Below are 25,222 nucleotides of genomic sequence, written 5' to 3' on the forward strand. Positions count from 1 at the left end.
CTTCATTTTTCTATTCGTTTATTGTATCTATAATATTGTAAATAGTAATGAAATCAAGTGTTCATTCTATTCCTTTCATTTCATCGGGTGTCTCGGTGCTGGCCTCTCTGTTCTGGTCTGTGTACTCTTTCGTTAGGAGGTAGAAAGTGTAGGACATGAAGCCGCGGAAGTCACTGCAGCGTCTGATAGTCGTCTCAGCAAGTCACCAGCAAGGCTTCGGATCTGCTCACGTATGATAGGAAACAGCAGCAGTGACTGAAAGAGAGGAAGAAGGAGAGAAACCGGCTTTACTTCTGTGAGGCACCGACCAGGGCAATCCAACCATAACACTAAATCGTGAAGTGCTGGGCATATCTAAGCCGCCTCACAGGTTTTCCCGGTTAGTGTCAGTGAGAGATTTATCGGATAAAAGCAAGAGATTATCGGAGAAAAGCAAGTAATGTAAATCTTAGATTTTATTTTGAAAACGGTTTGCAAGTTGATCTCGTAACTGAGAATGGGCCTTTTAGCAGTTAAGAGATGAAGGGATAGGGCTCATGGCCACTATCCCAACAGAAAGAATATCCAAGATTTTGTGAGGTAGGACCATCCTTCATACATGTGTGTGTGCACGGGTGCGCTGAGAGAGAGAGAGAGAAAGAGAGAGAGAGAGAGAGAGTTCTTTATTTACGTTAAATAATACTAGGACTACATCAGATGTGATAACATGCTTAAATCATTCATCTGGGAGACTTAGAACAAGCACATCTTCCGCATGGAACCAGTTTTAAGAGTGACCGTGTTCTCCTTGGCCGGCTCTTGAGACGTGGGAGCTGCACACACAGGATCACAAAAAATATTAACAGCAAAGACATTACCAGAAAATAAAGGAGATAAGAATGAAGACGCTGACACTTGAATACCCAACAGTAAACTTTCCCAACTCTCAGAAAGTACGATGACGGCAGCCTGAAAGGCTGAAGCTAATACACGAAATTCATCTGCTTAAAGTCCTTGAATTCAATACGGCACATAACTGCTGCTTCTGTGATGATTTGCCGTAAGCAGCTGTTTCGTATCAATGTGTAATCTCACTCACCAACTCGTGCTATTTAGGTCAGGGAGAGTCGGAAGAGCTCTGACAGTTCAGAAATGGGGGATTGAGCAGAATCAAGAGTAGTGAAGAATAGTACAGCTAATGGCCAAAGCACACAGGTATTCGTTCAGCTGTTCCTAAGTTCAGCAATGTTCCCATAAACAACATCTTCAAAAAGAACTGGAACGGATGTGGGCATTCCAAAAGTGGAAAAAGAAAAGTGGAAATGTTTTTATCTAAATGCAGTTGATCGAGCAGGAGTGATGCAGTGGGGGCCTGCTAGATGGGCAGTTAAAGGCGACTGTCATGTCATGTCACTCTGTGCAGCCCATAGTTGTTGGTGAAGGTTGGAGAGGTACATCAAAGAATCTTAATTTACTGCTGCTCCTGAGAGGGTTGAGGTTCAGATTACATCTTAGGATCATTTGATCTCTCTCTCTCTATATATATATATATGTGTGTGTGTGCGTGTGTGTGTGTGTGTGTGTGCTGATCATACCATCTATGCTGTCTACAATTTTAAATTTTCTTTTAAGGATCTGACCATACACATGAACACAGAATACCCAAAGAAAAGTACAAAAATTTTAAAAAAATGATGAAAATTTGACGTTAAGCTCCAATTTTATGAGCCAATAAAATTTAAACTGGTAATCTTAAAAACCTTATAGCAGTGGGAGACACACTATGCTCAAGGTAGGTGGAGAAAACTAAAACTGCTAATCTTAAAATCCTTTGAGCAGTGGTCGAATGGCACCTTGCTCGAAGGTAGACAACCGCTATACCAGACTCGTTATTTTTTTTGTGCAAGGTACTTAATATCATTTGTTTGGCATACTCTAATTGCCCCATTCTGTATAAAGTGCTCTTTGAAAAAACATGTTTTTATCACATTTTCCCCTTTCTGGAGACAAGGATAGCATTAAATGCAGTGTAGCAGTTTTGTAAAACTTAAGAACTATTTTTGTATTACTTGAATGGGTTTAATATTTTAGTGATAGACAAATATTAGCTTAAGATATTTTTTAGAAACTCACTGCTTTATGTTTTTATGTTCTCCAAAAAGTACGAAAATTTAGTGTCAGAACTGAAAAACATACACAATCTTGAAGGAAATATAGTTGTCATTAGAAGTTGAAATAAAAGAAAAGTTACATTTTTTTTTACTATTGGAAATCATAAAATTTATTTATTTAAATATCATTTCAAGGAAAATCTTAACAAGGATGAATCTCACAATATTTTCGTATTTTTTGAAGAAACTTTTGAAAAGTATAGATAAGTATGTATCTTAGAATGAATAAAACGTAAAAATGCAATTAAAGATTAAGATTACATAAATAAGTATAATAAAATTTCAAATTATTATTAGGTTTACCAGGAAATGTCATATTCATAGATACTGCTTATACATAACATATATTATCAAAACTTATATTTTATTTGTTGACAACCCTAATACCTTTTTCTGCTTTTACGTAAGACAGTTGATTTTTAAATCGTTATGCTGATCTACATGGAAGAAGTCAGTATTTTTCTTAATTTACAGACTTGACTGGATGACGACAGGTGGCCAGTAAAACCAATCTTATTTTGAGACAGGATTTTCAGGCCTCTTCCCCTTCTTAGGATCCACCAACCCAGGGTGGCGAAGATGGTTGTATATACAGGAAATAAGTAAAACCAATCCTGTTTCAGGACTGGATTTTCAGGTCTCCTTTCCTCCTTAGGATACACCAAGCCAAGGGTGGGAAAGATAGTTATGAAAAAGAAAAATGAGAAGCAAGAAGGGGGAGAGAGAGAAGTGAGAGAGAAAAAAGGGCTGCAGAAACCAGTCCCAACCATTGGGACTGGTTGAACCCATTCCCCATATATGTAGCAGCAACAGCACCCACCATAGAAGTCACTAAAACGGTTTAAACACCCACTAAAGCGGTAAGGTGTATGAATGACAAAAAGAATGCCCATGCAGATAGTAAACTGCTTGCTGGTACCTCCAATTTGAAATTCAAGTATAGAAAGCACGAAAATGTGACACTAGAGATTGTTGGTCCATCATACCTTCCTCAGTGTAACTTTAGACGCCTTCCAGCAAAGCATAACTCTTGAGCTTGGCTCCAGTCTCCTATAAGTGCAAAAGACAAACAAGTTATGATCACCCAGATGACAAAATATAACTGAACATATCACATTCACGTCACATATACACCCTAATTGAACTACTAGTGTTGGATGGATGGTACATTATCATGGACTTGTCCATCTCAAAGCTGCATTAAGAAGAAGAATGTCTCGAAACATCTTCAGAGAAAAAAAACATGCATCAACTTTTTCTTGCGGCTAACAAAGCTATCAAAATGATTGGCTTCCTCAGTCAAACAATTGAGTTTCAGACTCCTACCTGACCAATATTAACTGCACAAGTTACCGTGTAACCATAGGGCTCCCAGTGAAGTCAAGGTTCAAACATCAAAATGTAAATTTACACAAGCTTGAACCATATTAACTGCACAAGTTACCATGTAAGTTGTAACCAACCATCGGGCTCCCAGTGAAGTCAAGGTTCAAACATCAGAATGTATATTTGCAGAAGCTTGAACCACTAGTTTACAATATTGCTTTGGGAGCTAAAACTTATCCTAAGTTTAATATCTGCGCTGTTTTATTATTTTTTGAATTAATTATATGTAAAAGATAGCAAGTCCCATGTTGGTTGTGCTTCTGTGGCAGTAGAAGCCAAATTAGCTGGCTTTCACTGATATCTAATCATACGTGATAACCACATGAAAATATATCTGAAACTTGAATAAAGCATACAACAATTTGAAATACTTACAAATTCTCCTGTTCAAGCTTTTCAGCAATTGATATCCCTTCACACCTAGACCGTCCACCATGTTGAGTAGATTCTGCCTGTTGGATCACATGAGCAAGAGAGACTTTTCCCTTGACCAAACTCTTTCTCAGCGAATGGTCCCTTGATTTCACTTTTCTTGCGTGAACAGAAACTGATGAAGATTGATGACGGTCAGCTGCTTCCTCTACCCAAGCACTTTCCATATTGTTCTCATCCAGAACATTACTTTTCAACTGAATAGGAGATGCTGTTATTTCAACGATTTCGTTTTTGGTTGTCTCTTGAGAGTTGGGGTGCAGTTTTCTTCCCTGAGAGGAGCTGCCAACTTTTGTATTTGTACTCTTTGAAGACCTCCTGCCATCACTTTGACCTGCTTTTGGAACTTTATTATGGGCTCTTAATTTCTGGTCAGATATTCTGTGTGATGTATCATTCTCAGCTATTACGGCAAGTGAAGACTGAACATCACCTTTTTTTTCTTTTGTTTCATGCAAAAATTCAACTTCGACAGAGAAATGGAGAACAGCGTGAAATGCTTGTGAAATGCAAGCTTTGAACTTTTCTGCCTTGGCTTTGTTAGAATGTGAGGTGAACAGCAGCTTCACAGTTGGAGCTGCAAAATAAAATTCAACGTCATGTTCACTTCAGCAAAAAGAAAGTAATCATAAAGTAAAATAGCTAGCGGGCAATAACTATTATGTTAATGCCTAGAATTGACTCAAATATGCATGAAACCAACTGGTATTGTGGCCATTAATGCATTGATAAATCAGTTTACTCTCATAAGAATACAGCACCAACTCTCTAAAGTATTATAGCCAAGGGTTTCGAGGTCCATCTTGCAGAAAGTGAAACAGGAGTTTTTCCAAATTTGAGGTTGCATGAGCCCATTCATTCAAAGCATAGCCAGAAATATGGTTCTGGGGTTTTTAGTGGCCTTTTAGGTATTTTTCAGCAAAATTGTTGTTCTCAGAAAAATCTTGAAAAAATCTTCACAAATTTTTTAAAAATGAAAAAAAAATCCCCAAAAATTCGGTAAAAATAACAAAATGAAAACTAATAAGAAGACAGAAAAACTAGTTGAAATGATAAAATAATGTCTTAATGATGATAAGAATGATGACAAATAAAATAATTTAAGTTTAAAGGTGAATCCATGACGTTATTAATCTTAAAGAAGAGAACAACGAAGAAAGGGAGAAACGTGAGAAAAACGGGATAAATATATTTCTTCACATTTTATTCAAAAAAAACTTTTTTTTGTTTTTTCATTTTTCTCATTTTGTTGTTTTACTGCGATATTTTCAAAAATGTTGGCAATGTTTATGGCTATGATTCGAACATATACTTTGGATTGGTCAAATCACATTCCATGCCAAACAAACGACCTGACATCTACAAAGCCTTCAACCGCAAAGATGTCAAAGTTACGATTATCTACACAACAAATAGAAACTCCATTACCTACTCACAGGATTCATAAGCCAGGCTAGCATACCAGTGCCCATGTGACAACAAAACTGACACCAGACTGCATATCTTGTAAAATATTTTGATATGTTCCAAAATACATGAGACATCATAGAATACATAATTCAGGCCAGCATACCAGTGCAAACATGATGACACCAAAAATTCTGTAAAGTATTTCAATATTATTATATCTTTTGCATTTGTGCTCATTCAATTTTGCTGGCTGTTGCTGTTGATTCCTAGTTTTTTACATTAGCATTGTAGACAAATTTGATTTGTAACTCGCTCGAGCCAACTCAAGCTGGATACTTAGTAAGTCAGGGAAACAAGTGGCTCATTAGTCACCTAAAAATTATCTGAGTTATAAATGTTATTTGAAAGGTTCAATTGGATTATGTCATGCTTACCACCGCCACCTATGATTACAATTTCAAATTAAAACAAAAAAAAATAAAACCTATCTTTTCCTAACCCTACACCCTTATTTACTCTTATTACATATCCTTTCCCATGCCAGTGAAGAAATGACCTCGAAGGTATGCACATTCTATATCAATTCAGAAATCCAGGTTATCTCTCTCTCTCTCTCTCTCTCTCTCACACACACACACACACATTTTTTGTAACATCCTTTTTTGTTTTTGATGAGCTTTCCTTAATCCTGTCTAAAAGAAGAGTTTTTCTTGATGATTTATGAAATTGGTTTCATTTTTCTGGGGATTGGTTGTTTTCTATGACATATGGGTACAGGTGCTGGTATGGACCAATTTCAAAGAACTTGAGTACAGGGGTACGGCCTTATATATTTATAGCTGAAGAGAGATCATTATATATATATATATATATATATATATATATATATATATATATATATATATATATATATATATATATATATACTTAAAAAAAGAAAATCCTAATTTTCAGACATAAATGGACTTGGTCAACATTTACTGAGTCAAGAAAAGGCGAATACGGTCCCAGCTACGTTGACCATACTTGGTATGGTTTTAACTACACTGAGGATGTACTCATGGGTTGTCGTACCCGTACTGGTACCTTACCCACATGGTAAAGCAGTACCCATGTGACATAGGTTGTCATTTTCTCGATTTGGGCTCTTAACTTCTTTTATACATCTATCGGAAAGAGCTCAACTCCTCTTCATATTTTCCCAATATATTGATGGGATATTTGGGGATGAGTGCCCCATTTTTCTTGAATGTTCTAATATTATTTGAGATTCTTTCCTCTCTATCTCACACACACACATAAACATAAAGACAACAATCCACTCCAAAATCTATTAGCAGCTCAATTAGGGCCTTTAAGGATTTATGGATTCTAATGGTAGATGGAACCCAAAGAGATTGCCATATCAGGATAAACAGTACAAAGCTCGATGTCTACCAAGAATCCCAACCCTTAGGCCTCTCTAGGGGAACAAGTTGAAGGATTACCATTAGCTCAGGGAACAAGTTTTGATTCTACAGATTTTGGGTTTAAGGATGGGAACTATCTAGTTTTTATGTGATAATGTTGAAGTAATATTTTATTAAGGAACTTTTTATGTAAGTTATACAAAAACCTTGACTTGCATGCAAACTTGACTAATCCAAGTCAGTGGATTGGCATGCACCTGGTCCAAGACCAACTGCCAAACATGCCAACCACGATGGGCAAACTTTACATATTTTCAGAGATGTTATATGTACATTATAAATTTATGCAAGCAAGAGAAAGAGAGGGCGAGAGAGAGAGAGAAATTGGCACAAAGGATAAACATTCTTCTGAGCAGTGAACTGTGAAACTAAGTTTGAAGTCAGTGTGTGGAACCCAAGGAACAGTAGCCTGTAACAAGATCAAATATTTGCAGTTCATACTAATGGCTTATTTTGCTATGGACTGTAATAACTATGAGTCTGCTAAATAAACATGATTAAACGCTTCTCTCAGTATGAACTCAATGATGTAATGATGGTTACTTATATCCCTTTGAATAGTAAAGTGTTGAGTGTTCCATCATTAATGCATAAGGAAGCAAAGAATACACATAGCTGTGTCAAACAAGTTTACATGGTATTGACATAAATACTTTACCATAAATATGCATTTATTTTGCAGACAAAGAAAGAGAGAAAGCCAAATCTGGGAGGAAAAGTTGATCCCAAATCTGACTAGAGGAAGAGGCTAAGATTTGTATGCACAATGCAACCAGCTGGACGTGGTTACAGATTATATAACATGCCACAACCAAGAAGAAAGAAAAAAAAGATCAATGCATGATACAAGTTATGGGAGATTGATGCAGTGCTTAGAGTTCCTCCTGTTTTAGATACAATATTTTAGATAGCATATTTTAGATAAAATATTTTGGATATTTTGGGCAAGAAAATATCCTCCTGTTTCGGTGAAAGAGAGACTCGTTACTTTAGGCAGAGTCTTGCCCTCCTCTATAATTTATCAAGTGAGAGAGACAGAGAGAGACTCCTTACTTGGAGCAAACTTCTCTGTTTTTCTTTCCCTTATTTTGTTTCTTTAAAGGTTGTCTGATTCCCGTTCCTGGAGCGCCAACAGGATATGCCATTCTTGGTATTCCAGAAATAGCACTGCATGTCACAGAGTGCTTTTGGTCTGTGTTTGTGTGCAGCAAAATGGACACCACTATTTTACACTAGAGGTGTCCATTCCTTGGCGTTCTACCATTTTTACTGAATGTACATAAAGTTAAAATGGGATACGGGGTTCAAAGCAAAATGTTGTAGTCATGTTCACTGTTTGTGGGGGCATGGACCCGACATGCTATGCAGCACGTGGCAGAAATACCTCGTTCAGAGAATATGGAGAGACACATTCACGGAACATGACATTCCAGCATTAGAAATTATAGAAATTTATTTACATTGTTGTTTTATTGGATAAGGAGCCTGTGCAAGGTGAATCTGTCGATTCAGGCTAATTCTCTACTGGATCAGCCAATTTCTTAAAGGTCATGCATACTCTTCTGCATTGTTTCCACCTGGGGCTCACAACGCATATTCACAGATTCAAGCTGACACAACCTGATAATGTACTGTATCCTTGTTAGCTTGTTCTGGTACCTAATGCAACAAAATTATTGTGTACAAGCACATAACAAAAACAGCAAGCTCATGCAACCAAGTTCAACACAAGCAAGAACCAGAGTTCCTATTAGTCTTAAGCCATAAGCAATGTCACATGGGTCCCGTGCAACATGGCAATGTTGAACGTGTTTAAGGATGTGAGGAGACTCTCTCTCTCTCTCTCTCTCTCTCTCTCTCTCTCTCTCTTTCTTGTTTTCTTTTGATTTGGTTCCATGAATCAGATTGAAGTTCAAAGGGGGTTGAGGGCATCCGGAACAAGGCAAATGAGAGGTCAGAAGTTTGCCCTGAGGGAATGAATAGAACAGAGCTTCACCAAAGTTGAAGGGATTACCAGTGCCAACATTAACTGAAATCAGCTGTCCTTCACGATCCAAAAACTGTTTCAGGGTATTGGATTGTATCTTTTCCAGCACATTTGCCCATATCTCTTCCATATCTTTATGACTTAAACCTGGAATCTGTCCTGCACTTTCTTTAGTGGTGTCAAAAATGACCAAACTCTTGGACCATTTCTACTGAAAAGAAAACAATACAGTAACTGGAAAACTTCTTACCTACACCATGATCATCACTGGTACTCGCGACATGGAGGTTAGACCTCCTATTTTTAGATAACTCAAGATGAATGCTGGTTCGGGTCCTTGACTCATCCCTACTGCTAGGTCTAAGAGGACTATGATTGAAACTCGTGTCTGCAGAAGAACTTGGAACAATGTATTGCTGCTCTGGAGCAAGCTGAAGGAGAGCGGCTGTCAACCATGTTAATCTGTCATTTGACATCCTTAGTTGCTTCTCTGCTTCAGAAAGTGTCTTAAGAGCCTGCCTCAGTCTCTCCATTTCTTCTTTAGATACTACAAAAAAGCAAAATTCACTTGTCACAGGAATTCTGGGCTGAAAGGTGCAAGATGGAAGATAAGACAATGAAATGGAAGATAAATTGGAAACATAAGCTATGAAAAGGGCAGAAGAAAGTGCTCCCCGGAAGGTTATATTTAGCTAACAACAAATAATCTCCCTGGAAACATTTTGGACAATTCGAAAGTGAAACTTCTTACATCCAATGAATCAAAAATCGGCTGGATGTCATTGAACCAATCAATCACTTTTAAGAGCATTGCCAGCACAGGTATATAGGGTTTGTTTCACATAAAGTTAATGATGATTTCTTCACGAACTTAACATGACAGCTATTGGTGCTTCGGATTTCACTAAAATAGTTCATTTGCACATCTCAGTAGCTTTGGCTTCTAAGTAGTTAATGACTATATTATCGTCAACTACTATCCTATCCATAACACATGTTTTAATCTGATGGATTAATGGGTATAACTTATTTTTAATGTCATTTCAGAACAGCATTTGCTTCAAATCTATGACCTCCACAGTTAATAACCTGTTTTGGGTTTTGAACACACAGTAAGTTGTTTCTTCCTTTCAAAGAAACCTTAACATCCACTGGATAGTGAATAGAGACCGCATTTCCTTTCTAAACAAGAGAGGGAGAAAGAGAGAGAGAGAGAGAGAGAGGCAAACTGTCGAGCTATATGACATAAATATGTACTGAGCATATGATTGCAAGTATAAGAACTTTTAGAATATAAATAAAAGGTACTGATATACACTTATCCACACATACATCAAGGAAAATATGTGGCCCATGGCCCCATATACATATCAAGCCAGCATGCAAGTTATGCTTGTCATTGTATATGTGCATGCAGGTTCTACACCTGCATGTGTGCAAGTGTGTGTCTGTGGATGGGCACGTGTGTTTCCGATGCAAGCTTGCGGGAAGGTTAGGCCGTCCAACCTTTATTAATGAGGAAAATGTGCAAAAAGAGAGAATACTGTACGGGAAATCAAAACCAGTACCTGCTCAATTACCACCTAATGCTCCATAAAATAGGGAGCAAAAGGCCGATACACAAAATTGCAAAAAGCTTAAAGGTAAGAACAGTTTGCTGTCTGTGGGCAGGCGTGTGTGTTTCTGTACAAGGTTATTATGACTGACCTTTTTCTGCTAGATGTAGTGCGCCAATTTCATCATTTTACACATAAAAGGGCTCTTTATTTTCCATTTTATCAGGAAAAAGTGTCGTTATTTTCCACCATGTTCTGCTGTTATTGTGGTGATCCCTAAAGCTATTTTGCACTAAGATCACAAAAGATTTCTCATTTCTCATACAATAAGGGATGTCTTAACTTGTTCTATGAGTTATCTTTCGCTCCACTACTGTGCTACTTCACCCAGTAGATCATTGCATTGTTCAAACCATAGTTTCCAGAATGGGAATCAGAAACAGGAAGCAATATGGGGACTGCTTTTGCAAAGCAATCAATTCAAATTGTTGAATGGCCCAGAAAATAGAAAACAAGTAGCAAGCAATATGAAGAAGCATTTTAGGAAGTGATATATGTTGGACATGTAAAATTCTAATAAATCGATATGCATGTGTAAAACTTTATAAAACAAATAACACAATGTAAGAACTCAGATCCAATATCAGTCTACAGAAAATGACATCGGAATCAGGATTGACATGACCAGGAATCAGCCTCAGTTTTGCGAATCAGGATTCTTGACGGATTTGGTTTCCAATTTTTAGTATTTATTTTCCTACTTATTGTAATTGATTTTGGTAAATATGGTTCCGATTATCAAGCAACGTTATTCCATCAATATTGGTCCTCTTGATCCAAATCCCCTATTTGTTGAACCTTTTCTTTAAACCCTTTCATCTTCTGGTTCTTGAGAACTTTTGGTTTTCTTCCCAGATTTCTCCTTGTTTATTTTTACCTCGCCCCACTTCTCCTTGCTTTTGTTTCTTCTTGATCAACCTCTCTTCTTTGTAAATTTCACCCATCTTAAATTTAACCATTTTGAGGAGGGAATCCACTTATGATCGAAAAAAAAATCAGAATTGATCAGATCTATGGTTCAGCCATCTCATTATACCTTCAGCAAAGGAAAAGAAAAAAAAAATGCCAGCTATTGCATTTGCGCTGTCCTACATAATATATGGGTGTACCAAGATCATGCAAAGTAACAGCTTTATTATGCTTTTCAACTTCCAAAAACCACTTCAATATTCAGCCTAAAACAACTGATTATAAATCATCTGTAGTAAATTAGTTTTGCAGAAAAAATATACCTAAGAGGTAAACTTTTTCTCATGAAGGTTCAGCACGGCATTGAAAAGGTGCTTTACTACATTAACATTAAAAAAAAAAAACCAACACTCCATAAATAATCATGATAAAACCTAAAAATCTGCCACAAACTCACATGTTGGACGTCGAAAAAACTTTCTTCTTAATCTTTCTCTAGTAAACACATAACTACCAGCAAGAATATCAGTGATTATTGTGGCAAGCTGTGACATCAAAGCCAATGGCTCAACACCGGCTTCCATAATCTCTCTCAATGTCTTCACTGTGCTCACAGTGTCAGCTGACAATGCTAAGTCGAGAAGATCAACCAGCTTATCATCTGACACCAACCCAACCTTAAAGTAGAAGAAAATGGAAGTTAGAATAAGAAAAGATATCATTGTCAATTCTAAAACCTACATATACTGAGTCTTCAAATATTTTATGTATATGCATGTGTAATTGTGTGTGTGTGTGTGTGTGTGTGTGTGTGTGTGTGTGACATAAAATCTATATATAACCCTTCTATGTTTAAGTTAAAAGTTCAAACCTGTTTAGGTTACCAATTCCTCTTCAGGTAATGGCATTTCACCAATTAATTTCTCCTTATGTAGCAACACAAGTTGACAGGCCAAAATCACAAAATTGCTGGGTCATCTTTTAAAAAATTTGCCTCCCAATCTTTTTCAAGAAAAGCATGTAGACCACCTAAATATACTACGTGTATAAATTTCAAACATACTCTCACTCTCACTGGAATTAGAACTTAAATACAATTTCGCCCCGAGTCAGAATCGGGATGGGAAGCAATACAGGAACTGGAACTGGAAGCAGAGTTTTTGGAATTATTGGAAGATCCAAGAAATGGAAAACCAAGTAGGACGTAACTATCGTGAACTGTCTGGAAAGTGATACGGTGGACATTATATAATAGTAATACTAATGCTAATCAGTATATAATATATTGCTAAAATCCTCAAAAATAAAAAAATACAATGTTTGAAAGTTGAAACAATCTCCAATGTCAATTAAAGTAAAACAACATGCAATCATGATTCTCATAACTGGGAAACATGCTTGTGCTTGGGAATTGGGATTATGGATGCATTCCACTTTTGAGTCCTGGAAATTAGGATTCCCACTTACTCCAAGTGATCCTGCTAAATACAAGTTGAACATCTTAACCATAAATGGAAATAGTGTAAAACTAGACTTAACTCTATAGATTACACTACAAATACATACTCATATCTGTGCAAGCACAAGAACTTAGAAAGCAGATGCTATTTATGCCCTTCCTTTTATGGATGCTCGAGAACAAGCACAGACAAAGTAAAGCTATAATAGGACCTATAAAATCATAGTCTAACATAGCAATGCACTGCAAAAAAATTGTCCATGTCAGAAGATCAGATGGCCAACTAGGTGAAACAAGTACTTACAAGTTCCTGAACAAGAGAAACTGATATTCTTTGGCCCAGCAAACTTAATTGTTCTAAGGTCATTTCAGCATCTCTAAGCGATCCATCAGATCTTGTTGCTATGAGTTTCACTGCATCTCTTTCTATTTCAATATTTTCCTGAGTTGCAATAAAATGCAAAGTGGAAATAATATCTGCATCTCTCAATTTTGGGAAAAAGAATTTCTGGCATCTCGATATGATCATATGAGGCAAATGGTCAATATTTGTACTGATAAGGATAAAAACTATGCGCCGAGGAGCACGATCAATAATCTTTGAGATTGCACTCCAGGAATCAGAGGGCAAACTGTCACAGTCATCGATTATAAAGACTCGGTAGAGAGAAGATTTTTTAGATAACACCATATCCTCAAAGTGCTCCATAACATTTTCAAAGTCAAGACTACCAACTGGACCTACCTCATGCACGCTAGAGCTCTTTCCTAATTCATGAGCAATGCATGAATTGCAGGAACCACAAGGTCTGGGGTATTCCAGAGACTGGCAATTCAGAGCTCGTGCAAAGACTCGTGCACATGAAGTTTTACCTGTTCCATGTGGACCATAAAATATATAAAGAAGCCCAACCTTTTTTTGTGCAATTGCATTTGAAAGAGCCTGTGAAACCAAGTTCTGTCCCACCAAATCCATGAAACTTTTTGGTACATATTTCTGTGTCAAGCTCCTATGCCTTTCACCAGGTATCAACTCGCCAGATTGAAGATACTGCCTGAATGTCTGCTGATCACCAGACCTTCCTTCAGAAACAAGGTCAGAATCTCTATCTTGCTTCAACCTCTGATTGCCATAGATACCCAGTTCCCCTGAGTAATCCCGAACCCAAGCAGCACTTTGGCTACTTGCTTGGGAGCCTGATGGCTCATTTAAGAGTGGCAGAACCTCAGAGTCAGATCTTGCAGATGAATCTGACTGGTTGGACGTGGCAAGCATATCTGGAGAAGCCGGCACTTGAGAACTAGGCCCTTCAGCTTTCCTTAACCTAGAGTCTGACAATCCACATGAAAAACTTCGTCCTGCCATGTCAAGAAATGTTTTTCCCCTGTGATGTATCCTAGACCAGTTCCATGGAATTCCACACCCATTCCGTGGAGCATGGGTAAGCTCAGTTTCATCATTTTCTTCATAACCTGAAATTCCATTCCACTCAGACCGATACTTTGCATGAGCAGCTGCATTAGCTAGTGAATCTGAAACTAAAGACAACTCATTATGACCTCCACCCACTCTGGAACCTGGTAGTGCACGAGATATCCTTGCACTTTTCAACTTGCGCTTTTTGAATGCACCGAACTCTGCACCTAAATTTGATCGATCTATGTTGTCACTCCCCCTTCCACTTGTTCCTGGTCTCTGAATGACCATTTTATGCCTGCTATGAAGGTGAGACTGAGAAGGTCCTACGTCTTCACCATCTAAGTATATCTCTTTCACTTGTTCTAAAATGCTTTTCTCATGGTGACTTTGGCTGTGGGAATCCTTAATCACGAGCTTTCTGCCTTTAGAAACAGTCTTCCGTTTCCCCAAATCAGGATGCAAATGACTATAATCAGCCAATGCAGAAGATCTTTCTTCAACCTTGGATGTACCTGTAGCACCTGCCAAGTTTCGCATCTCAACATTGGCTTCTCTACCTTTCGGTGCAGAGGCTTCACCCTTACCTTTTCCAACTTTCTTCATTCTCCCTTGAATATTTTGATAGACTACAACCCCGCTTCCATCATTCTCCTTTCCTACTTCTAAACAATTTTTGCTTTCCCTTTCCACTACCCTTGATGCTTCAAAACTTGCAAGAAGTGGTGAACTGGAAAACCCTGTTCTTGATTCAATTGTATGATCCGGTCCAACAGACCTGCGGCCAGCTTGTATTGCTCCCTTTTCAAGCCTCTTTGCTAAAGAATCTGCAATAGGAGAATGCCAAGATGGGCTGGTTGAAGGGTCCCTTAGTGACCTAGATCTCTGAAGGACAATTAGGTCTCTTATCAGTGCACTCTCAGCAGACATAGGATTTGGGCTGTATTTGTGCAAATGGTTCTTTACGTGGATACAATTTGTCAAATGTACATGATTACGAAGATGATCCTGAATGTTGCAGTCTTCTTCCCTCAGAATCTTGGAAGAGGCACCATGAACAACAGTCCTAGTCATGACTGGAACTGAAGTTGGTTATAAAGCTGAAATACCAGCCTGTCACTGTCAAATGAGAATAAAATACAGTATCCCCCACCTTCAATCAAGCAGCAAAACCACGAAGCACATAATGTCAAAAGAAGCCAAAACCACGCATAGGCACAACAAGAGCCAATATCCAGGGCAACACAAGTTTTAAGTGATAGTGGAGGAGATATTCCTTCTAGACAAGCTGCACATAATTTTAGACCATGTCTTTTACCCAACGACCAAGTCAATACGGGCAACATTCCTTGTTTAAAGAGTGATTTGCATCGAGAAGTAAATTAAATTACAGAAGAATGAAACGCCTAAGCTGAATGATGCCGTGCTAACTATGCATCATAACTGATCCGCTGTAACTTCTTCATGAACAGTTCCTCAAGTAAGATTACCTGCAAGAACTTACACTGACCAGGAAGCAAGCCGGACTCTGCGCACTTCTAGTCAAACGGCAACTAAAATAACTCCACTGGACAATGAAGAGTCGAATATAGTTGGTCTCTGGAAACGTATATGGAACTACCCTCGACGAATCAATGACTATACTAAAAAATTCACTTCGTTGGGAACAGGACATGAACACTTAGTCCATTTTGTCCATTTTTCGCATCGAATCATCCATCATACTCAAATTGCTACCAAATAGTTCCATTTCAAAGAAAAGAAGGTCTTCTATCGTCACATTTTGAGTATATTCAGCATTGATTCTGCCGCGTTCATTTGCGTTCAATAATTAACCTTCACCTAACATGTTTGCCTCACCAAAAAAGCACGACCTAGTGCGTCTGGGGGTAGACACGTTTGGGCGATTTTCAAGAACCAGCTAGAAACTAAGCTCACCAAACATCGCAGAAGGCTTCCACAGCTACCTTCCGAGTTATTCTTAGGCTTCTCTTGATTAGGGAATCAAGACCTTTTCTTCAAAAGACTACAAACTCAGAAAAGAGTAAAACCAATACTTACACCGCCAAAGTCAGTCCGCTCCTTAAAATCACTCACAAAGTTTCCCAGCTTTGCCAAATGAAAGAAAAGAATCGATGGAAATAAGTTTAGAACTCCTTCAACAAAAACCAACTCTCATGAGTTCAGGGAAGCAATTCCAGGACCAAGATTCCACTGTTTTGCACTCGGAATGCTTACACTCTGTCTACGGACCTACAGAAGCCGATAAAAACGAAAGATGATCAGTTCTAGCACATCAAACGCAAATAAAGACTCGCTTGCCCTTCGAAACGATTCGTCATACTTACAGGAGAAACTGCGCTGTAGAGCCAGCTTCGGCCAAAAGTAAGCTTCGAAAAACGCGAGGTCTACCGGCTGATCTGCATTCAAAAGACTGAAACCAAACTGTTTCAGCTCAATCAGATCTTCCATCTGTCATTTATCAGAAAGACGAGATAAAACGATCTCTTCCGAGTTGTCTACAACAGAAGTCGTCCAAAAGGAAGCCGGGAAGCTTGAAACTTGAAAGCGGTAAGAAAGCGAGGCAGCTAAGAGCTCCGGCCGTCGGAAGCCTCAGCTTCACCTTTCAGCACGTAGTTTTTGCCCTAATCCTGGCCCTGCAGAAAGGAAAAGGCAGGACGAAGGGAGTACAAAAAGGAGGAAGAAGCAACACTTTTAGAACATTCCCCTCCGTAAGAAGAGCGAGCGAGTTCCCGTTGCTTTCTAACTTTCCCTTTCTACTGCAACTCCTGGATCTCTCTTCGAAGACGACGATTCCTCGGCCCCTCTCCCCCTCTCTGAGTGCTTGCAGCTGCTGTTTCCAGTCGTTCACAGAAACTCACGAAGGTGTTTATTATCATTTCGTTTTGGGATATGGGAGATGCTGAGCGGGCTTCCATAGAGTAAGATTATCATTTTACCCCTACCTTCTAGGTCAAGGACGGGCTTATCATTCTTTTACGGTCATGTGTTTTGACTGTTCGGAACTGCTAAGCAGTGAAATCTTCCTATATGGTCCAATAATCTTGTATTAATTTCAAAAAGCCCCTTGTTTCTTTTAGGTTTTTGCACCAGTGCCGGATAGGAAAGTAGGAGTCGTCGAGCAAACTGTTCGGTGGAAGTGATGAATTTGTCGCTATGTTATTTCGACCGCTGGGGACTCTGTTAATTACCGGAAATTTCACAAGGGTGAACCTTTTACGTTTAATTTCCGCAGAACCGATTGGCTCTTGTGATATTTCAGAGGAATACCTTTTGTCCCTTTCTTAGCGGTAATAATAATATTGTAAAATCAGGTTTCAGCCTTTGTTCTGTGAATTGGCTGTGATCTAGAGAAAATATTTAAAAAATATTTTAAATATATATATATATATATATATATATATATATTATTAAACTCTTAAAACCATTTTTAAACCTGTTGAATGGCACATTGCAATGTTGGCTTGCCAAGCCAATCGGTCGGCCAATGGGTCAAGAATAAACTATTTTTGTAATACAAAAATAATTACTTTAGCCATAGTTGAAGTTTTTTTTTTTTGTTCAGGTCTAGTGTTGATTTTGGTAATGCTTTTATGATGATTCAACTTGCATATCATTGTCTCATCCTTTCTTTTCCAACCACTCATTTTTTTCTCACCCTTTCTCTTTTTACAACACAATGTCACTCTAATTTAAAATAAAAACTTGCCACCTACCAACTATTGTCTTGTCCTAATGTTTGCACCAAACTCCACGGAATTACAAAAAGAATTACTTGTTGATTAAAAATTTCCTATAAACCAGCTTAAGTAAAGATGTGCTTTCTAAGTAATTAGTTAATTAAACATAAGAGTAACTTTTTATGTAGATGTATTCTCCCTCATCATATATCAAGGAAGAAAGGTTCGGACCAGAGAATCCTTGTGAAGATTCATCGCAATCTTCTCCGTATCCACCCCTTTGTGATTGGCATATAATATTTGAGGGCCCCACATGTAAAGCGCAAGGCAGACAATGGCATGTGACACGCTTGGCATGTGTTAGACAAACTTACGTATTTTTCTAATTCTACACATATTCCATTTGTTCTCAATAATATTTCTAGTAAGAATGCGGTAAATTTTTTGGTAGGTTATGTTTGTACCTTATTTTTGCTGTTAGCTACCATTTCTTATTTTGAATACATTAAAATATAGTCTTCTGAAACATGAAAAGAAGAATCCAAAGAATTTGGATGCCCTTACAAGAATCACACCAACCACTCAAAAACAGAAACGAAGCTCTGTCAGGGGGTGCATCATCAACCGGATGCCACGGCGCACCACACAAGGGCTTTAAAACACAGAAACTGGTTTTATGATTCAAACACAGAAACCAGTTTTTTCAAAACGAGTTAAAAAAAACAGCTTTTTTTTAATTAGTTTCTATAAAACATTCTTTTTATTGTGTCATCCAAGTAAGTAGTCTTTACTGGACCTCCGTGAAACCAATATGTTCACGTCAAGAGTGGAGCCAAGAGGGGGCTGCATGAGCCCTGGCCTCACTTCGATTTAAAAAAAAAATTACATCTAAATTTTAAAAATTTTTACTTATTTTACATAAAAATTAAAAAAAAATGATATTTCAATCCGTATCAAAATTTAAAAACTTTAATTTCATCAAAAAATTTCTGACTCATCCCCTGGTGCACGCCACACGCCAGACTCATATAACCCACTTCCTCCGAGTCATGTGGTTGGTTTTGAATAATCTCATCCCTCTGCTTATGATCGGATACCTAGTCCTATGATCCAAGGTCAATGCTAGTAAATACTCTGGAGTTGGATTCGGATCGAGGAGATCCAGTATTGGGTCCCCCGCCGCTTGCTCTTTTGGCCGGCAATGACGTGAATGGAGACAATGTGGAAACTAATAAAGAGGCGAGTTGGAGTCGGACATCGATAAGGGGCCAAAAGCACCTGGTCAACGTGGTTAGGAAGTGATTATCAGGACGAGGGCGTTTCGGTAAGTTCGGGGGAGACAGCCATCCTTTGGCGCGAAGTGGGGGACATAAATGTAATCTGGAAGGTAGTGGAGCAGGGCCCATGGCCGTCGCCCATGTTAACGGAAACTATGAGACCCCTGTGCTCTGCTGTGGCCCGTCGTTTCATACACGTCTACGCACCACGTGCCAAGCCCCACCTTTCTCCTTTCTTTTTATTTTTTTTTTTTTTAATTAATTATATATATACATATACGTATCTAATACTGAGCCAGTTGAGTATTGGTAGGCAAGCATGGGGCGTATATTCTACGGAGTCTACTTTAATTTTTTTTTAATAATTGAATCTAAGTAGAATTATATCCAATTATATGTATCAACTCCACATGACCAAGGCACTGTTTTAAAGCTAATTGAAAATTTTTTACCTGTATATGTAATGTCTAAATCTGAATCTATATTTTGAACCAAATTTGTTTTTAAGGGTGTTTGTATATATGATATTTTTAAAGTTAAACCAAATCCAAATCTAAATCTGAATCAAATAGGATATTTATGTATATCCAAATATGAAACCAGTTGAAAGTTATTTCTTAAATCTGAATATGAACCGATTTCTTCATTCTATATTAAATTTTTCTTCATATTCATTTTTTTTGGGAATGGCTCTTTGCTAAATTTCCTCATTTAATACACTAATTAATCGATATATAGGATTCTTTCAAACGATTAACCCCTCGTGATATCATTGTGACGTCAAGAAATTAAGAAGCATATTAATTTAATTTATATGTTGTATTTCCTCGTATATATTTTGGTTTGGAACATTTATTTGTCATAGAAAAAAATGGATAGTTAATACTGTCATTTAACTCGTTTCCTAACCGACAATGAATTTAGATTGACCAATGGTAATTCCAACGTACGGCAACTTTAACCATAGAAGCTTGAAGAATATGTCGAGATTTTCAGGTCTAGTTGGAAGGTTAGATGCAAAAGTTTGGTCTCTAAATGAAAATTTTCTCTTACAAGGGAAATGTTAAAACATGAAAACTAAAAAGACCTGTTTTACCCATTTAGGGATGGATTCTTGGCAATTTTTTTACCACAAGGAACTACAGCCATTTTCGCCCTTCCTTGTTTTCATGATAGTTACAAAAAAGCTGTTTTTTTAAAAGAATATATATCGGATAGAAATGTTAAAACAATGAAAACTAAAAAAAAAAACATGTTTCATTTTTTTTTTTGAAAAAAATTCTAAATATTTTTTTGCATCTTTCTCGTTTTTTCTCATTATTTTTGCTTCAAAGTTTAAAACTTAAGTTAAATGATTTATCAATTATTTTTATGTTTTATGTTTTTTTTCATTTATTTACTTTTTCATGATTTTGAAGTTCTTTTCTTTTCTAAAAAATTACCAATTTTTTTTAGACGTTTCAGATTTGGCGAAATAAAATCCATTAGCAAAAAAAAATTATGACTATGGTTCTAATTATAGATGTTCAAGATAAGTAGGCTATGCTTGATAGCCTGGATCTTAGGTATCAGTTAGATGAAATTAACAACCAAACCAAACAGTGGATTTCACAATTGCTGGTACACATTATATTATAAAAACTATACATCTATAGTTCTAAGGGGAATGAAGCAGGTTATATGTGCACTATGAGTAATAGGCTGGAAATGACTATGATGTCTCTTTTGATCAAATAGGTGGGACTATAAATCTGCATTTTTAATATCATGTAGATTTGGGGCAGCCTTGTATATCAAATCCAAGGCTATCAAATATACTCATTCCGTTGCACCACATCAAAGCACAATCAATATCCCAGTTTATCCTGTTTTTGTGTGTGAGAAAAGTGGACGTAATATTGGAAATCGTAGAAGTACCGTCACCTTTTCTGACCGCAAGATACAAGTAGGAAGCAATAGGGATGGCAGTTTCATGTCCCTATGAAATTGTGAGGTTTTCTTTAGCCACTGGTTGTTGTCCTCTTATGTTCCTCCCCATACTTGTTTGTCCTGTCTTCTCCAAAACGTCACGATCAGAACAGGTTTATGATTGGTTTTCGTTAGTTCAAAATAAAGCAAACATCACAGAATCTTGATCCCTCGAAAATTTAATGAGCGGAAACCTATTTTGTTTCCAACTTTTTGGCTTTTGCAGAAAACCTCAAGGATCGGTGAGCGGATACGAATTCAAAGAAAAAAAAATTCAAAGACACACTTAAATATTATCCGGAAATGAAAGTTGCACTGAACTTTTTGGAATTGATGGCACATCAACTTTTCTCTTAGCTAATTAATTGAAAGGCTCTGGAGTGCTTTCTTCTTTCCCTTGTCTTTGGAGGTAATTGCTGGAAACAATTAAAACTTTGGCTATTAACACTTGCGAAGTACGCACGCATAACGTTGGGCAGTAATTGACAAGAGCAGTCGACGTTTTGAAATTGATGAAAGTGCAGCTAAATTGTTCAGTATGATTTGACAGCTACAACCAATAAATATATTTTATATGTGATAAAGTGTTGCATAGCTTTAAAAAAGGCTGACGATGAACAATGTACTGATGAAACTTAGGTAATATATGGATGAGACATTATTTTTTTTTATAAAAAAATCATTTAATTAATTTTAGAAAACTGGTTTATGTGTTTGGTTAATAGGACCAAAACACTTTTTTTTTTGGGTGAATAACCTGGGGGTTGCTAGATTATTCATTCTCTTCTAGGAAACCGTTTATGCCTAAAACTCACGTTTGATGTCATCTCAACATGCGTGAAATGGAGTTTTGAAAAGAAAACTATTTTTTAGTTTCAAAAATTGGTTTTGAGGTGTCATCCAAATGCCTCTTTTTTCTTATTGTTTTGTTCATTTTAACTTATCGGCTGGAGCTAAATTGAAGGAAATGTGATTTATTATTTAAAAAAAATCCCGTTTTATATGCAAAGAATTACATGAAGCATGAAAAATATCACAATTTATTTGAGTCAATCCACATAATAAGCATTGAAAAGTTATCTGCATTATCATATTTTAAAAAAAAAATCCAAAATATAGGTAACTTTTTATATAGAATTTGCTTTCCATGAAGGCAAATATTTTCAATGTGTTTTCATGAGTGTTTTTGGTAATTTCTTCTAAAGTAAGGTTTAGATAGATTATATGATTTCCTGGTAAGTAGGACTGTAACAGATCAACATGCGTGAAATGGAGTTAATAATTCTATGGCCAGCCGCTTCTATTCACAACTAAGTATCGATCCCAACTTTCCTAGTCTGCGCTCCTCCCTTCGTGCCATTTCTCATAGATAAAGCAACGCAAGCCAAACTAAAGGAGAGCTTACTTCTCAAGGAGAAAACACACACACAGAGAGAGACTGTGGTTGGATTGTCTAAATTCTTACTGACGTATATTCTAGATTTTATGACATAATCAATTTTAAACATAGTTGTGGTGCTTTTATGAAATTACATAGACATATTGGGTTTTCAGTAATTTTTTTTAAATGCATATAGCTTTTACTTAAAACCACATACATGGAATTGGATTTGAGAAAAATGACCAAACAAAAAAACATTTAGATGGCCAAATTCATATATTAAGTTGAAGTCCTCCTGTTATCTAGACTTTCAGCAAGTGTGATGAAACATACTACCTGATGCAATATATTGAGTAGTGTGTTGTGAGAAACTAGTTGATTTCCTCATTCAAAACCTTGACAAAGAAATTCAAGTATATATATATATATATATATATATATATATATAGAGAGAGAGAGAGAGAGAGAAATGGGATAATTTTTAAGGTGGCGCCTATCCTTTTGTTTCAACGATATCTACCCATGGTTATTAGATATTTATTTGCTCTTTTCGGTAAGGAATAAGAAAAGGGTAAGGACTTAATTTGCAAAATCTACCAAGTGAAAGCGCCGTCTGGCAAAAACCCTGCAGGGAATTGGCAGTCATCTGAACTACAGGACAAAACGGTAATTTTCAAGAATATTCCCCCATTTCCAGTCCTTCATTTTTTCCAACTAAGTAACAAGTCGGGCGCCTGACAGTCGTTGATACTTATAAAGCATCCTTTCTCTTCTTCCTTTTAGTACTAAAATATCATTTCTCTAAGTCGCGAGGGATTTGCTTGATTCTTTCCTGTTTGAAAAAGGAGACGATTCATGATAAAAATATAAGAAAAACTCAAGTGGTTGGTGTATTTATTGACTTCTTCCTCCTGTGGTGGATAAAAATTTTCCACGCTTTTTTGTTTTTATAAGGCACTCGTCCTTGGGATGAGCTCCGCTTGTCCCCATCCCAAGCAGTGTAGAGTCACTTTTTTGAGCAAGCCCCCTCGAAGCAGGCTGGTTAATGGTGGTCCTGTTCTGGACCTGGCTAGGGTTTTTCTCATGTGCCTAGACTCTAGGGTTCGAAAGCTACAGCTCGATCATATAACTAGGATTCCCTTCATGCACCTGGAAAGCGAGGATGTAAGTGGCTCAGATTCAAGTCAGATATTTGATTGATTGTGAATGCAGTCGTTGGCTTCACAAGTGGAATTTATAGCTGATTAGAAATGTCATGCATTTGGCTCTTTTCCACCTCGTCATATGCGGATCAAATCTGGTTGGTTGGATTTGATTGAAGGTATGGATCCGGTTTGTTAACAACTCAAGTTTGATATAGGATTGTTTTCACCAGGAATTTTGGTAGGTGGACATCCAACTCTAGTTTTTTTCTTTCTTTCTTATTTCCCTGCCTTGCCCTTTAATATATATATATATATATATATATATATATATTAAAAGTTTTTTTTAACCTACATAAAAATTTGAAATTGTATTTCGGTCTCTGTCGTAACAACAAAGAAGACCCACTTTTTAGCTTGAATTCCTAGTTTGACGGATTCCAACCCGCTTTCTAGCAGTTTCGGTTTCAGACCCCAAAAAACTAAGAACCAAGACAATCATATTTTTTATAACTATCTTTATAAGCCTAATACGAGACTAAATTTTTAGGGTGTTACAATCCACCTCCTTAAGGCACACACGTCCGTGCATGTAGGACCCTAAGTCCAAGTGTTAAACCGGCTTTGATACCACTATAACAACTCAACCTATTTTTAGGCTCGAACCCTTAATCTAGGGAATCCTAATCCGCCTCTTAGCAGTTTTCGGCTTCAGCTTCTAAAATGATAGGAACCAAGACAACTATCTATTTAATAACTCCCTTTATAAGTCATTGAAGATCCCTCACAACCTTCAATACGAATCTAAATTTTTTAGATGTTACACCTACTGTGAATAACTTCTAGCTCTAATCATGGCTAAGAGACTTTGAACGCTCACCTAATAGTATAAAACCCGAATACTAACACTGCCGGTTTATAAGACACATATTCTTTAAAAAAAGGCATAGCACCCACAGTTGTGGGTGCGCCTTCGACAATCACTCTAACTGTACCGGTGTACCCTCTCCCTATTCAGGAGCCAAACCAATGACTGGAAGTGGCCTTATACCAACCTGGCCCAACCAACTATATAGCAAACTCTTAGGAGCATCTGGTCCAGTTACATGACAAATTTTATACTTGAAAATTCAATTATGAGTCTGAGCGGTATCACATCTAGTCCGGTATGACAATAAATAATTAATAGCTGCATCCGCCATGAATCTGAATAAGTTTTCGCCAGCAGATCTCATTTATATTTTGGGTTTGTGACGTAGGAACAAACTCCGATCTGAAGTGTTCCTGGCTTAAGAGCGCTTATGGAGAATTTTGTATTGAAAGTATTGTTTAGAGTTGTCTGGAGCATTTTGCCATGTTTTGGACCTTCATCTGTATCCCAAATCCAAAAAAGATGTAATTGGATCCAAAAAAATTCAAGTCTTATTTACATGGATCCAGATCCATGGTTCATCCCTCCTTCTATATAAAGGGACGTGGACCTTATACTCTACGTTGTTGGAATGGAAAATCGAAAGT

At 37.2% G+C, this 25,222-nt stretch overlaps 1 protein-coding gene across 3 annotated transcripts; it reads right to left on the reverse strand.

Annotated features, from left to right (window-relative positions):
- Positions 1-643: 643 nt before the first annotated feature.
- LOC116260239 (protein STICHEL-like 3) lies at positions 644-17,109 on the reverse strand. Of its 3 annotated transcripts, XM_031638412.2 has the most exons (9): positions 16,584-17,109; positions 13,123-16,488; positions 11,817-12,036; positions 9,085-9,381; positions 8,862-9,002; positions 4,402-4,545; positions 3,912-4,302; positions 3,137-3,200; positions 644-812 (listed from the first exon to the last, which is right to left on the reverse strand). In XM_031638412.2, the coding sequence occupies exons 2-9, from the start codon at positions 15,307-15,309 to the stop codon at positions 720-722; spliced, it is 3,537 nt and encodes a 1,178-aa protein (XP_031494272.1). In that variant the 5' UTR covers positions 15,310-16,488; positions 16,584-17,109; the 3' UTR covers positions 644-719. The 3 variants fall into 3 exon arrangements, with proteins under 3 accessions (XP_031494272.1, XP_031494271.1, XP_031494270.1); XM_031638411.2 differs by having other exon boundaries at positions 3,912-4,545; positions 8,862-8,993; XM_031638410.2 differs by having other exon boundaries at positions 3,912-4,545.
- Between the last annotated feature and the right edge of the window lie 8,113 nt (positions 17,110-25,222).

This window comes from Nymphaea colorata, chromosome 9, assembly GCF_008831285.2.
Source record: "Nymphaea colorata isolate Beijing-Zhang1983 chromosome 9, ASM883128v2, whole genome shotgun sequence".
NCBI lineage: Eukaryota > Viridiplantae > Streptophyta > Magnoliopsida > Nymphaeales > Nymphaeaceae > Nymphaea > Nymphaea colorata.

What these genes read in the sequence shown, in the direction of transcription:
- LOC116260239 (XM_031638410.2), bottom strand. Translation starts at nt 15,309, where the DNA reads ATGACTAGGACTGTTGTTCATGGTGCCTCTTCCAAGATTCTGAGGGAA. An exon ending in CAGTGATGATCATGGTGTAG is followed by an intron (nt 9,003 to 9,084) that starts GTAAGAAGTTTT and finishes ACACCACTAAAG; the next exon opens with AAAGTGCAGGACAGATTCCA. An exon ending in TTCAGTTAATGTTGGCACTG is followed by an intron (nt 4,546 to 8,861) that starts GTAATCCCTTCA and finishes TTTATTTTGCAG; the next exon opens with CTCCAACTGTGAAGCTGCTG.